This window comes from Silurus aristotelis (genome assembly GCF_946808225.1).
Source record: "Silurus aristotelis genome assembly, chromosome: 25".
Classification (NCBI taxonomy): domain Eukaryota; kingdom Metazoa; phylum Chordata; class Actinopteri; order Siluriformes; family Siluridae; genus Silurus; species Silurus aristotelis.
In genome coordinates, this window is record NC_139598.1 from 17,683,369 (window position 1) to 17,700,053 (window position 16,685).

General features: G+C 37.1%; 1 protein-coding gene across 5 annotated transcripts; it reads right to left on the reverse strand.

Annotated features, from left to right (window-relative positions):
• Positions 1-3,836: 3,836 nt before the first annotated feature.
• Positions 3,837-11,780, reverse strand: LOC310719644 (uncharacterized protein). 5 transcript variants are annotated; one of them, XM_083529561.1, is made up of 5 exons: positions 11,724-11,780; positions 10,993-11,593; positions 10,048-10,144; positions 5,885-6,007; positions 3,837-4,173 (listed from the first exon to the last, which is right to left on the reverse strand). In XM_083529561.1, exons 1-5 carry the CDS (start codon positions 11,724-11,726, stop codon positions 4,029-4,031), a joined length of 969 nt encoding a protein of 322 aa, XP_083385687.1. In that variant the 5' UTR covers positions 11,727-11,780; the 3' UTR covers positions 3,837-4,028. The 5 variants fall into 5 exon arrangements, with proteins under 5 accessions (XP_083385687.1, XP_083385686.1, XP_083385689.1 ...); XM_083529560.1 differs by having other exon boundaries at positions 3,837-4,185; XM_083529562.1 differs by lacking the exons at positions 3,837-4,173; positions 5,885-6,007 and adding an exon at positions 9,689-9,915.
• Between the last annotated feature and the right edge of the window lie 4,905 nt (positions 11,781-16,685).

Here is a 16,685-nt window from a genome sequence, read left to right on the forward strand (position 1 = left end):
CAGCCTGAGTGTGTGTGTGTGTGTGTGTGTGTGTGTATGTGTGCATTAACTTGTAAAAAAAAAGGAACCCGTTATTTCGACCATCAATTAGCCTGATAGTTAAGAAAGAGCATACAATAAATAAAGCAGCAGGTGCGTGAACATCTGCTAAACAACCGCATGCGCAACGCAAACCCACTCGCAACATGGTGTAACCGCATATAATGTCCGTGTTCATCCTAACAGACAACAGAAATGATGTAATGAGTCGTTTAGATGCCCAACAAAAGAAAATCTACCCAGATGAATCTCTATCTGGCATCAGAAGCCCCGAGCGCCCTAAACCCCTCAATGAACCTCATTGTTACCAGAAAGATGCGCTTTCACGAGATACAACAGCTTAATATTTAAAGCAGTGATTAGATACAGTCCCACAGAGATCTTTAGTGTTCACCCCAAACCCCCAGACTTTGCTTATCATCATAACAGCAACCTGGTCAGTTGTATAACAATATGTTCAGGTGAAGAAAAACATTTTGTATTGTGGAATAGTAAGCAAATGTGTCTTACAGGTGCCAATCAATTTCAGAGCACAATCACACACACACACACACACACACACACACACACACACACACACACACACACACACACACACACACACACACACAAACACACACACACACACACACACACACACACACACACTTCAGACAATTTGGAAATGCTGATCAGCCCCAGTCTTTGGACTTTAGGAGAACACATGGGACGCCTGAAGGAAACCCAGGGTGGAAACAGAATTCCCAACCCCAGAGCTGTGAGGCATTAACACTTCTTCTTCTCCTTTTTATGTGTGTACATTTCATATGTTTTATACTTACCTAACTGGTTTATTAGATACATGAACCGTTAACAACATTCAAATTAGCTTCCTCAGTGGAAACAGCTTGATGTTTACTTCATATACTGTGATTGGAGACGTGTGCATGAGTTTATTGCAGCTGATATAAATTTTTTATAAGATTTTAATATATATAGAGCCACAGTGTCCGCCCTTAGATAATGCACTTTATTAATAAATAGGTTTACTGCTGATGCAACAACATTACTACAAAGACGGGAATCCAGAGTTTATCCCAAGAAAGCTGGACTGGGTACGGTGCAGGACTTCACCCTTGATGAGACACCAGGCTATTATAGGGGGCAAGTATAACCTATGGTGTATGTAGAAATGAATTTTTTCTTGATACCTCACACTATGGTATTGCACCGAAGACTCTATGATCTGTTCATATGCTCTAATGAATTCAAGTTGCATTTAACTGCAGCCTTTATGAACACTGAACTGTGAAGCAACAGTGAATAATAAATGTTGTATCATTAATATGTTTATGACAAATTAGGATATTTCTTAAATATTCCATTTGTAGCAAAAAATACACAGCACCTGACATTACTGGTATTTATGCAAATCTTAAAGAAGCCTGTAACCAGTATTTTTATTATTCTAATACCTACACCACTACACTGCCTCAGGTCAAATGATTGTAAGGATCCAGAACAAGCAATCATTTCATAGTGTGTTCCCACTTCCCAGCAATTTGCTTTGGATGCCAAATGCCCACTAGTGACAAATGTCTTGCTCTCCATTAACAGTCCAATTCGTGATACCTGGTACTGAGTTGGTATTTTGTACATTAAGAAACAAAATTTGCACCATTTTCAACATTCAACATTTCTATTGCTATTGTTCGCAAAGCAAATACACATCCAGGGATGTTTACGCAAATGCTCTCTGAGTATATATATTTTTTAACATTAGTTTAAGTTTCAAGAATCAAAAATTTTGCCGTTAAATGTTAAAAGTTTGATTCTAAGTTTGCATACATTCATAAATGATGCAGGAGAGAAAATATTAAAATTTTATATTTTATAGAGAATATATGGAGACATTAACCATAGAAATATAATAAGCAGTGTTTAATAATTTTTTATGATTATTATTATTATTATTTTATAGTTATATCTGTAAGCCTATTGGCTGCTTGCATTTAAATAAAAGTGTTCAGTCTTAGTCTACATTTTATTATAACACTTCTATATCAGGATGAGTGGAGCGTTCAGCAATAAATTGATTAAATTAATTAATATTATACACATTTATTCATTTATTTAAATAAAATGATCTTCATAGGATGTTTGGATATTTCCCCCTGTTCGTGTTTTGTATACAGTGCATCGTTCTCCTATTTTTAAAAACTTCACTTTCCATCTGCTTCAATAGAAAATTGAATGCGTACCTAATAAACTGGCAGCTCTGAAAGTGTCTCGGGTATAGGATTTAATCCTACTAATTTAATATAGTCAGTTCATTTGTAAAATGCTGGAACCTAATTCCACTCTAGACAGCTCTGACCTGAAGTTTTGGTAAATCCAGACATCAGTGTGGAAAATAAAAGCATTCAGCTTCCTGGAAAACGTACCACTTGAGCTTATGTCAGTATTATGGAACGGAAAAATCAAAGATGAAAAGCTGAAATTTTATATGTGAATATTGTGTTTAATAAGGGATCTTAATCGATTCATGTATTTTAAATGTAATGTCTGCCCTGTTCCTGGAATCATGATTGTGTATTTGTATTTCCATTCAGGTGCAGAAAAACACAGACATGTAGCAGTGCTGATACCTGCTTTGAGGTAAACTCAGATCTAAGATCTTTAATACTATAGAGATCAAAAGGCTATTAAAATATTATTTACATTTATTATTGCTTTGTATTTCCTAATTTTTTTTAAGTGTCCTTTGAATAAATATTCTCCAGACTTTTGATATTTAACTTATATATTTGTGATACTTTTCTTGGCTGTTTATTTTTATCATGGCTTTTTATATATATATATATATATAAATGAGAATATACATAAATAAAATGAATTAACATAATTCATGTTCCAAAAATGAGTCTTTCAACATTAGTGTCATATGAGTGATTATCTTTGCTTAATAAAGGTATTAAACTGTGAATAATTTGTCTTTTTTTTTACTGTACTTTTTCTTGTATTGCGTTCAATAAATAAATAAATAAATAAATAAATAAATAAATAAAATGTTCAATACATAGAAATGTAAATAGAGCTACTGTTCTGCTGTTGTCTTTTTTTATTAATATTCTAAAAAAAATCTTTTTTTTTTTTCCCAAAGCACTATTCATCCCAGAGCTTTAAAAACTACAGTACCTTGATCAAACTTATCTCAGACCTTCAATCTTCTGCTCTAGTGTGCTGGGACTGATCAGAATTACATTTATCCTGTTACGGAAGCGTTGGCCATCGAACTCCATTGAAAAGTTTGTCAGCTCCTGAAGCTTTCATGCTACTTTGACCAAACTCAGCATAATTCTTCCATCTGTTATGAAAGAACAAGATCCAATTTTCTATCAGTAGAGAATCTAAATCTTAAGGATGAACAAAAATCCCCAAAACAAAACTAGGCTTCCACTGAGGGAATATTCATGAGTCAAGCACCGAGTGTCAGATCACACTTACTGTATTTTATTCACATACGGTCTCCATCCATCTCTCGATCATCTGTCCATTAATAGACAATTCTTAGTTCTTTGTCAATCTTCCAATATCATTCTCACCCCATATGACTTTTTACTTCTACACTTGAATTTCTCTTATGTCTTTTACCCAGCATCCGTCTGTCTTGTTTTTCTTTCTTCACACTAAACAGTTTCCATGTTCAGACTGACTTTTTTGCTCTCCAAGCGTCTCATAATGAACTGCCCGTGTTTAGTGAAGTGTATTGATGTAATCCTGAAACAGCCTCTTTAATGACTAGAAGTGAATCAAAATTAGAAAATAAAACCATCAGTTTTTTAATAACCATTTCTTTGCATTTATACATGATAAAAAAAATAATAAAAAAAAATACCATAAATGCATAAGTGACATTTATTTACTCTGCTATTATTGTGGAAAATAATCCCAGATACATTCGGGCACTTTGACACTACAGACTGGAGCATAAATAAAGGCTGTAGTCATCACGGGTTTATTGTTCGGTTCGTGTCCGTGGAAGCGCTGGTTGCCTGTTCCATCTTTCTTGCACGGTGTCTCCTCGTGGCTTCTCTCCAGGCTTCTCTCTGCAGCTTCTGCATGGGTTCGGGGAGATCCTGGATTCTTTTTCTCCTGCGGAAAGACCTGGAGGGTAGCAGGTTCTCAAAACACACATCGCATGAATATGAAGGTGCTGAGGATATTATAAAGAACTGGCTGTGGGATTGGAAAACATGAGCAATATAACACCATTTCATGAGTAGGTATCTGAATATGCTTTCAATAAAGGATTAAATATAGAATAAAGCGCTTTGGTTGCTAAATACTGAGCGAGGAAACTAATGAGGCAATGATTTTTTTCAGCCTTCTATTATATTTTTATTTGTAGAACAGAATCAAATTCGATTCAGTTTTATTTGTAAAGTGCTTTTAACAATGGGCATTGTCCCAAAGCAGAATTAAAGATAAACAGGTTATAAAAGTGTGAATTTATAGGTTTCAGTGCTTATAAATTTATCCTGTATCTCCCCTGAGATGGTATGAGGAACTTAGAGATGATCCTTCCTCATCCACAACACCGAATATCCCTTCATTAAAACTACATCATTGTTGAGGTTTACTGTTCAGTGATAGACGCTTAGATGGAGAACAGTTCACGAGGGGGGAGTGGGGCTCCATGTTCTCCGTTTTCCTCCCACCTCTGGAAGTGAATTAGGCAAAATAAATGACACCCAGGTGTGATCTTGTGTGTATAGGATTGTATGTGCTATGGACTGGCATCTCATTCAGGGCGTATTCGTCCTTCTGTATGTTCACTGATCCCAATTTCTGGTAGTGAGTGAGAGAAAAGTGAAGAAATGCACAGAATACGTTGAGTGATTCTTCTCATTACAGGTGAGGAGATCTATAGAACAGGACATGTCTTTTTTCTGTGCTAATCTCCTGGTCATGACATCTCCACAACAGCACGTGCAGAAATTCTGTGTAGTGTGGTTGAAGCAGGAGTGATTGTTTCACATTTCTGGATTGACACTTGGCAGCATTTCATATTTCCAATGACAAGGTCTTGAAAGTTCACTGGGAAATCCTGGATTTCACTTCTGTTGTCTGACATCCAACTCAGTGTCTTAACACTTTCCTGTCGTTGTGATTAACTCATTATTGTAATCTAAATATTTATTAATGGACACGATGCAGAGGTTTTTGGTCCACGGAATACGCATGATGTTCTCTTCACGGGTTGTTGGTCTGGATCATGTGTGGAGTAGCGGCTTGAACCTGCTTTCTAGCACGATCCCGCCTTTTAGCCTCTCTCCAAGCCTTCCTCTTCTGCTTCTTCATGGGCTCAGACAGATCATTAATGGTCTTTCGCTTCTGCTGATACCTGGACGGTAGCAAGATTTCAAACACTCGTATCAATGAACAACTTCTCTCCATTTCAACAATCTTCTGATTACTGCATTCTTTGGTAGTGACAATGGTGCTAATAACATTAGTTCATGTTGGACTTGGTAGTATTGGTAAAATTATATATGCTAGCAAGAAATGTGGACTTTTTACATGGCGACTACACTGTATTATTGCGACACTGGTGATTAGTTTCCTCACTCAATAAGAAAAATATTTGGAAAAAATAAAACGCATATAAATGGCACCTGATAACGTCACACTCATCCATGGCCAGGAAACCCACAAAGCAAAGCAGGAATTCATGTCCTTCTTCAAATACTCATATTTTGTTATGACCTCCTGATATGCTGTTATTACCCATGTCTTATTTTTTTGTCCTCTTTTAATGAATCAATCTGTAACCCATAAAACATATCATAAAAGTCCTAAATACCTCGAGCGCTCCTTTTCCTTCCAGGCGAGATACTTTTCAGGGTCAGCTCGGATCCTTTCTCTGTATCTTCTCACACACTCCCTGCTTTTCGATTCTCCTCTACGATCATCACCAGGAATCCACCTGGAGATCCAAAAGTGCACAGAGTTTCATTTCATCTTCAGATCATCTGTGGCTCTGAGGACCGAAGTCTGAAGACAGAGAACAACCCATGCTTTCTGGATCAACTAACAATGTATAAGACTATTGAACCAATACAACACTTCAGTACACCACTCCATCTAAAACACTCTGGGTACAAACACTAATATGGTCCAAGTAGTATTTTGACGTGAATTCGCTTTCCTGGACGTCATGACCTTTATTAAAATTGTGTAATTGTGTAATCTCTGAGAGAAGAAAATGCCTTCATGATAAATGGTTGGTTAACACACAAATCATTCAATGTGTACAAAATAAACGAGAGATGGTGGCTCAGTGGTTGAAGCATTGGAGTCTGGATCAGAAGCTCACAAGTTCAAATCCCAGCACCACTGCTGGGCCCTTCAGCAAGGCCCTTAACCCTCAACTCCTCAGTTGTAAATTGCTCTGGATATTATGGCCAAATGCTATAAATGGAATGCAATTCCCTTTAATACTGAACTCTAATGTTCTCAAACATGCTGCTTTGAGACAATGTTCATTGTTAAAAGCGCTATACAAATAAAAATGAATTGATTTGAATTCCAAATCAATCTTCCATCAAATTTCAGTCTATAAGTGTTCCAGTGTTTTGGCTCAGAAAAACATGGATGCTCATTTACATTTACAGCATAGAAAAATATTAATTTGGGTTATTAAATAAGCATAATTATGTTAAAAATTGCAAAAATCATCTTTTTGTGGCATTAGATTAGTTTACGTCACAGAACTCAGGCAAGACGGACGTGTTGTCCGAGTTACAAACCCGGAATGCCGAGTTGCCGTGTAGGAAGTCGGGTTTTTCCATGGTTAATGCACACTGATTGTTTTGACCTTTACTGATGTACATCAGATTAGGGTTGCAAAGGGATGGAAAATTTCAGGTAAATTTCTGGAAACTTTCTATGGGAACTTCTCAGGAATTTTTTGGAAATATTACAAGTTGAAAACTTACAGGAATTCATGGAAATGTACAGGAATTGATGGGAATATATGGGAATTCTACATTTTGTGTCATAAGCCGACATGTCTGCAAACTATTTTTATTTTTTTTTCAAAAGTTATATTTTTTACTTTGATTTAATTGTTAGTATAATTTTGAGGCTTACACACACCACAAAGAATTTTTTTTACATAAATTTATGCAATATTTTAATAATTTATGCAAAAACTCGCCAAGAAGTTTTTTACATTATTTTTTGTGCAGGATTGAAGAAATTGTGCATTATGTGATGGAGAAATGCACAGTGCACTTTGCAACCCTACATCAGGAGGTCCTTAACCACCAGGTCCCAAACCAGGACTGGGCCATGAAAGAGATCCTACTGAGTTGCAAAAACATTCTGGGGAAAATGACTACAGACATGACCTGGTTTCAGTAGAAGATGATGGAGAGGAGCATAATTACAACAATTTCCTTCAGGATACCAAAAGAAGCTTCAGGTGAATTTAGACAGGATTACCTGTATAGAACCTGAAAATACAGTGCTTCTGATGGTCTAATGTTAAGGTAGAACATGGTGTGATCTATCTAAAAAGCTGACAATCAGAGAGGAATAACAATCCTCTGAGATATTCCCTGTAATCATCACACTACACCATCTCTCCACTCCATGGAAACCTGATCCCTTCCCAATAAGGATCTAGAGACAGCAATGCATTTAGTGCTGCATACTTCTCACTGCTCTGGTACAAGCTGGATTTTGGTGAACTGAACGTTTGGAGATGTTGCTGCATGTTCCACATCTGTGCACCTGGAGTCTGTTTGTGAGTCTGAGTATTATAAATGACAGGATGTTCACACTGATCTGCTGCAAAAGTCTCATCTGTCAGTTCAGATTTTAAACACAGTGTGTCCTCAGAAACAGGTTCTTCTTGTTTAATCATCAGGCTGGTGTCACTGTGGAAGCATGTCGGCTCCTCTACTGTTTTTCGTGTGTGTTCAGGGATGAAATCGTGGCTCAGGGTGACCTCAGTTGAGATGTTGTAGTTTGAAGAGATCTGGTGTAGGGTCTGGAGCTCCTGCTCGGCTGATTCCAAGCGGGACCTGAGCGCTGCGTTTTCCCTTTCCGCCGCAGCTAGCTTCACCTCGTAGCGGTGCGATCGCTTCTCACTGACCTCGCAGAAGACCTTCAGGACGGACATGACCGCCGCCCGGACCGCCGTCTCGATCAGAGAGGCTTCATCCGTGTTCAGGACACACGCGTCTCTGCTGCAGGGGAAATCCATCGGAGCATCAGAGGAGCGACGATCAACGTCTACAATCGAGTTTTACTATAAATAATAATGAATACAGTGCGGACAACCTTTTTCCCCCTCTAATCACAAACATATATTTTCTAAAGATAAAATAGTGCATCTAAAAACAGAGCGCGCATTGATATAGAGATCCCACTCCATGCATTTAAACGGGTCTATTTACTTCCGCCGGTCAGAAGTCACGCTCTTCCGCAGCATGTTCCTCAAACCAACCGGTGTGAAAGAAACCTCGAGTTTTTAAACAAAACACACATATTTAAATGAAATTAAAGTAAAAAAAAAAAAAAAAAAAAAAAAATATATATATATATATATATATATATATATATATATATATATATATATATATATATATATATATATATATATATACAATAAAATACGAACGCAGTACTGTCTGCAAAATGATGAGCAATGAGTCATTCGTGAATGAGTCGGTTCTATGTGTCGATTCTTTTGGGTTGCACTTTTTTTTGAATATACGTACGTATTTCTATATATAGGCAGTTTTTCTACTCCTGTGGTATGCCTTTATAATTAAAATTTTTTTTATCTAAATAAAATGTTTCCTTTTGCATTTTATTTCGATATTGAAAAGCTGTCTGGGAGTCGGTTCTTCGATGAGCCGAGTCAAATAATTCGACTCACAGGTTTCTGTGTATAATTCCAGCCTCTGAGCATTAAACTGCAAGAAAATATTATTACTCACACCCAGAATATCATCTGAGATTTTATACAGTGCGTGTGTATGTTTACTGTCGATACTCATTCTTTTGATTCTGAATGTCTTCATGCTGTAAAGCCATAGATAGATAGATAGATAGATAGATAGATAGATAGATAGATAGATAGATAGATAGATAGATAGATAGATAGATAGATAGATAGATAGATAGATAGATAGATAGATAGATAGATAGATAGATCGATCTCTGTTGTCCTGGTTTCTCTTTTATATATATATATATATATATATATATATATATATATATATATATATATATATATATATATATATATACATACATACATACATACATACATACATAAATTAGATAAGAGCAGGATGTGAATAACGGGAAAATATATGTAGACACTGTATATATAAATTTACAATATGATATGTACATTTTATTTACAGCTGTGCAAAATTATATACTGTATATACAGAAGAAATATTGATATGTAGAAATTTAAGATATCCTATACATTTACAATTATATGCAGTTATAATTGATTATAACGCGATAAAGAAATCAGAATTATAGAAGTGTTACTTTATTTGTATAATTTAATGTAAACAATAAAGAGATCACAATTTTGACTGACATGATGTCCAGTGGACTAACAAAAGCGCAGGTCTCCAATTGGATGGATAAGGAATTATGTTTTAGTTGTAGTTAATGTCTCCCAAAAAGAACAACGACTAAGGAAAACAACGTTCTGGTGTTTGAGACATGGATCCAGCAGAGGAAGTTGCTTGGGTCAACTTTTTTGCACGGTGTCTCCTTGTAGCCTCTCTCCAAGCCTTTCTCTGCAGATTCTTCATGGGCTCAGGCAGTTCATTAATAGTCTTTCTGTTCTGCAGATACCTGGATGGTTTACATTATATTCAATTCACTTAAAACATTAAACAGCAAGGGTTGTGAGAACGTTAGAGAACAACCTTTAAGTTACATTTTCACTGCACCATTGTTACTATTACAACGGTTAATACCACATACCTCAAGTGGTTCTTCTGCTTCCAGGCAAGGTATTTCACAGGATCAGCCCGGATCCTTTCTCTATACCTTCTCACATTTTCGTACCGTGTCAGCCTCCCTGCAAGCATAAGATGATGAGTGTTTTTTATTGTACATCTTTTCTCTCCACAAGATTTAGAAGCCTAGCATCTTTACTGACTACTGGCTATCCAATTCAGATGAATTAACAAAGATTATAGCATTTACTACAAAGTGGAGAGGGGAGACTTGGTCAAATGTAGAGAACAGGCTAGCCAGCTAATATTCATGATAAAACTACTATAAACCTTTGACCTTTTTTTATTCACAATTGAGTTTCTGAGCAGCCATGTGGACATGCTGAACTGCAGAGGGTGGAGATTTTTTTTCAGATTTTCTAAATAGGAGTTCCAAGTAGGATTTATTTGGCTCTCACTTCAAATCGTGTCTCACCAGCATTCTTCCTCAGTAGAATGATACAGCAGTGCTTTAATCTCTCCATCATTCTACCTTAGTGGAATTAGGTGACAGCGCTTTTGTCTCTCCATCATTCTACCTCAAATGAGTGATGCATTAGTGCTTTAGTCTCCATCATTCTACTTTAAAGAAATAATGCAGCGGCGCTTTATTCCTTTTAGTCACAGCTTCACCTTTATGCCAAAACCTTGACCTTCTCCATCATATTAATGTTTGAGATCACCAACTAGTCATCTAATACCTGGACTACTCCTGATCAAATATTGGCAGCAATAATAATAATAATAATAATAATAATAATAATTTCCCCTGTGACAGAGAAAAACAACTTCTCACCAAAACAACAACAAAACACCAGAATCACAGAAAACATGAACATCTTTTTAATAAACAAACTAAAATAAAATGTTACACTCAAAGCAAAACCCAGAGCATCATCATGTCTCTTATTCAGAGTGACTGGTCTCGTACTTCTCTCTGATTCGGATAAACCTGGATCTGGATCTACTGAGTGCTTGTGGATGTTGTGTGTCCCATACTCCTGGATCTGTTGACAAGTTTGCCCGTTTTTATTCCCAGGGTTTTGGAGGTTAAGTGGAGAACATTCATCTGTCCTTTCACTCTTAATGAACAGTTTGTTCTCATGAAAAGTCTCTTCTTCCTTCATCACCAGGGCGCCGGCGCTCTCTGACACGCCCAGAGAAAAAGCCGGTTCCGGTTCTGTTTCTGGAACATCTGCACTTAAGGTGACCTCAGTTGAGATGTTGTAGTTTGAAGAGATCTGGTGTAGGGTCTGGAGCTCCTGCTCGGCTGATTCTAAGCGGGACCTGAGCGCTGCGTTTTCCCTTTCCGCCGCAGCTAGCTTCACCTCGTAGCGGTGCGATCGCTTCTCACTGACCTCGCAGAAGACCTTCAGGACGGACATGACCGCCGCCCGGACCGCCGTCTCGATCAGAGAGGCTTCATCCGTGTTCAGGACACACGCGTCTCTGCTGCGGGGGAAATCCATCATACTCATCATCAGTCCGGCTCGGGTTCGGGTTCGGACCACTCCAGCAACGCTCAGAACCGGCTGCGGTTATAATTGTGAAACAAATAATACATATATACTTTTAAAACGCATTTATTTTAAAATCGTACAAATTTAGTTGCAATGTAACTAATAATAATAAATGGATATCCTAATAACAGAAACGTCCCACCATTGAAATTGAATGGTTTTGTTTACTTCCGCCTATACGAGGTCACTTCCGCCGTGGGGGGGGGGGGGGTGTATGGGCATTACTTAACACAAGGGTCCCCAAACTTTTTCCTTTCTTTAATGGAACATTAAATGGACTTCCAGTATTATATAAATGTATTTATTTTGCCTCTTAGATTAGTTCATTTTTTTTGTTCTTACAGTCAAATAAACATCACATTTCAAGAGATAAATCGCCTATTAAAAGAGCATCATTACTGTCACAATCCCTTTTTTTTTTTTACAGTCATTGCTTTGAAATTAAAACATTTACTTACTTATGCATATGGATGGTGGGTGAATCTAACAAATAATTAAACTATGTTAATAACTAGAGGTAGACCGCTTTTAGCGATACCGTAGCTAGGTTGGATCGTACTTGCCGATAAGAGGTTGAATCAACTGAGTTTTTAAAAATTAATACTGAATAAAAAAACAAACACTCCTTGGTAAAGAGTGCTGCACTTTATTCAAATCATGAAAATGTGTTAAATAAATAAAACCGACTCGCGTGTAAAACCAAAACAGCACGCAGTGTCAGTGATTCGCCTCTAGAGGCCGCTCTCTTAATTAATTTTTGCTGATAGCCGATAGTTCCAGTTCGACCCCTATTAATAAAAAAGGGATATTTTTGTTTAAAAGTCAACCTTTATTATCACATAGACATATGATATGAGTAAAACATATATTTAAAGTTTATATATTTTTAATATGTCTCTGGTATTGTTTAGAGGGCCGTTCCAAATGTGGGGACGGGACGTAACCTTAGATTAAAACAAGAACGTGCATACTATATTACTATTATACATATAATACGATTTAAGTATTTATTTAAGTGTTATTAATGAAAATGTAACTGATCATAATACAGGATCAGTGGGAGCTTCATTTATCGATGTAAAAAAAAAAAATGACGGTGACTAGTGTAATAATTATAAAAATTCAATTCAATTCAGTTTTATTTGTATAGCATAATTTTAACAATGCACACAGTCCTGATGTAGCTTTACAGAGATAATTGGGTGATACATTTTCAATTTATATGTTATATGTATGTGTCTATTTATTGCCTATATAATTTATCCTTAATAAAAAGCGGTAATTTTTTATCCCTTAGGAAAAAAAACTCCCTGAGACAGTATAAAGAAGAAACCTTAAGTGGAAGCAGACTGAAAAGTGCATCATCATAGATATTAGCTTCTTTGACTGTTACTTTAATAAGTTAAATCCAAAACCAAAGAACTCAAATATGTAGGCCAGTGAGTAAATCTAATGTGTGCTTTAAGTGTAAAGTAAAGGAATTACAAGCTTTCTGTCTCCAATAACTATTTCTGTTTCGAACATAATGAGCTCAATGCATTGTTGTTGTTTTTAATCATATAGGTCCCTGTCTAAGACTCATTAGATTTTTTATTAGATTAGATTTTTTTTAATTATTGTAAGAAAGGTCTACAGAAAATAGCACACGAGTGTGATTTGAGTCTATTCGAGCCTAGCGCATGGAATTATCATGATATAATATTGTGATAAAAATTGTGCCATAATACACTTTTACAATTCACTAAATATTGAAACAATTTTAAACTAAGTTAAGACTTTTATTTTATAAAGCAGAGTCTTCATTAATAATCTCACCACATTCCAGCAAAGGGGGTTTGCACCAGCAGATTTTGTCCTCTAGATGGAGCTCTCTGCCTGTTAAGTAATAGAAGAAGAGCTCAGGAACACGGGCTGTGCTTTTGGCCATGTGGATGGCATGAGATTATACATCAGATATTTGGTTCAGACTTTTTCTTCCTTTTTTGTGACCTGAATGATGGAAAAAAAAAAGTGAGCAAAAGAATAGGAGCGGGGTGGGGGGCGGGGGGGGTCTGTTTCTGTTGTACATGTGAGCGTTCTGTACTATATGTTTATTCCTAAATGATTAATTAATAATCAGACACACACACACACACACACACACACACATACACACACTTCCAAATGATACTGGTGAGTGTGATCCCTTTATCAGCTGCACTCTGAGGGCTCCACCTCTCTTGAGGCTACTTTGCCAAGTTGTTCAGTGAAGTGACCTGAATTGTAAAGCAAAGTGGGGAAGGCGTGGTGGAGGGAAAACAAGAGTGTGTGTCAATGTGTGTGTTGGGGATTGGGGGTTGGCTTGTCCGTTAAGCATAGATAGGGAGAAAGGAGGACAGACATGGCATGTTGCAGCTGTGTGTGTGTGTGTGTGTGTGTGTGTGTGTGTGTGCCAGTGATTGTAGTGCTGGTGGAGGTACGAACAGTTCAAAAGTGTTGGAGCAGAAAATCTCCTCTCTCTGCTCTGCCGTTTTGTCTTTCCCTCCCTCGTTTGCCGGGCCAGACGTAAAGCAGGAGCAATTTGTGCGATTTCACAGCTCACCAACTCCCAAAAAACCTCTGACAGCCTTCCACTGAGAGATAGTGAGAGAGAAAAGGATTAGATAATGAAAGGATGTTACAAAGTGGCTTTGGCACAAATAGTGCAGAATTTGACGAACACTTAGAGAGAGGAGTGAAAGAATAAAAGAAAAACATCAATAAATATTGTATCTCTTGGACTCCACCGGATTGTATTACAGCGTGTCAGAGAAAAGGATTATTTTTGGACTTTCCTAAGCGAAGGGTTCAGTGAAATCTTGCGCTCTATTCTCATACACTTTAACTTTATATCATATACATTCATATATGTTTTTTGGTTTTCTTTTTCCTTGTTTATTATATGGAACTTAATACATGCCTGGGAACAACAAGAAAACAGCCGAATTATAAATCTAACCCTGAACAGCACCTAATCCTCCTCATGTGGTTCCACCGCTCAGTAGAGCTGCATTTGGGTGGCCCGACCTCTGTTGTGCAATATGTTGATTTAAAGATGCTTTGGGAATGTCCTGGAGCGAACATGGATCACAAATATTTTACTAACGGAATTAGCTCAGATTTCTACAATCATTATTTGAAATGTACTTACAAAACAACTTTAATTTACATTATTTTTATCACAGCTTCTAATACGTTCCCAAAGTCCGTGCTTTGAAACAGTAGTGCAGATGTGGTGAAGTTTCCCGCTATTTTCAGGATGGAGTTTTGAGTTGAGTCATGGTTTCTCAGTAACGTGATACGTGGTCGATGATTCTTTTCCAATAACATCGGGTGCGTTTTAGTCCTTATTTATCAAAATGCCTCATTAGAAACCACTCCGAATGTTCATTTCTTTTTAAGGAGGTAATCAGAGGCATTCTAGTTAAGAAGTGTCACCTGAAGGGTTTGTCTCCTGCATCGCACGACATCTGGCCTTGCTTTGAAGGTCAGCCATGGGACAAGAATCTCCTTTAATCCGTCCAGCTGTAAAGCGAAAAGGCGGATTTCCTTTCCAGCTTAGACCGTTTCCGAAAAACTCGGAGAGCATCTGATCACAGTGCAGCATCGGGTTCTAATATTTACAGCTTCATCTTCATGTATTGACTTGTTAAGTTCTAGTGTGCGTGTATATATACATATATAAATACAGTATATATATATGTACACACACACACACACACACACACACACACACACACACACACACACACATACACACAAACCCATGTGAAATATGGCCCCAAATAAAGCAGTAAATATGAAAGTATAATGGTTGGGAAGGAACACAGTCATGATTAAGCATTGGCCTTGAAAGCATTTGGTGTGGCCTCTGTTCTGTCACATGACTTCTGAATTACCATACAAGGTTAAGGGGTCAAGTGAAGGTGACTTGCCCAACCAGCCAACTGGAAAGCTTAGGGTTCAGAGGTCATGGAAAAGCTGCCCCATTGGTTCTCTTTTTATCCAAATTAAATTAACCATGTGCTGTCCTGCCTCTCGAGAGAACTTACCTACTACCAGAGGAGGAACTAACATCGACTGAATGTAGAATTTCACCGTTCTTCAGATATTTCAGAAAGCTGCTTCATGAAGTTTGTTAGCACAAACAAACTCTAGTGTCATCACATAACACTCTTATATACACTGACAAAATGAAACCGGTTCACTTTCTATCTCCTAAATGCTGTAATATTATAGTGTTGGTCATATCGGCTTTCTGAAGGCTCATAGAGAAATGTTATATAGCATGCGTTTATAATGGCACCTCTAGTAGCAACTCATTATGTTCATATAATTTGATTACTTATTCCCCGACATTGACCTTCTCTTAGCCGCAGTCGTTTGCGACACTGTGATTTATTGTAGAATAAATCTGTCGGCTCCGCTGAAATGTATTTAAGGCCGGGGTCATTCTTCGGGGTCAGACACGGCGGCCAATAAAGGAAAAGAAAAAAACATGGGGGTCAGGTGCTAAAAAGTGGTTATTATTCATTACAGAACACAGGTCATGGTTAGTTTGGGATGAAACCGGCACTCACCCATGCCGATTCCTCACTCAGCTTTTGTCCAAGCCTTTATGAAACCTGCCTTGAGGGTCTTTAGGGTCTATTCAAAGCAATTCATATTATGAAATTATATGGAAGGTGGAAAAAAAAACAACTTTACAATATGTAGAGAATTTCCTCATTTTTACATTCAAATGAACCAAATCAGTCACATTATAATTAAGTGTTCAACGTGTATTAAATTAGTAATATTACTAATTTGAGTACATAGAGCACACAAGTATTTTATATCACGGAAATTAGCAGACATTTTAACTGGAAACTGAAATACCCCGAAGCTCTAAAATATAAATTCAGCTTATATTTATTTTTACAAGGCATCAAGTCACCTCAAAATTTAATTTCAGTTCAATGTATTTTTATTTTATAGAACCTTTTTAGTAATGGACACTGTCCCAAAGCAGAATTAAATAGAATGTGACTATAAATTTAGTCAGAGGCAAGAAAAAACTCCCTGCGATGATGAAGATACCACTGAA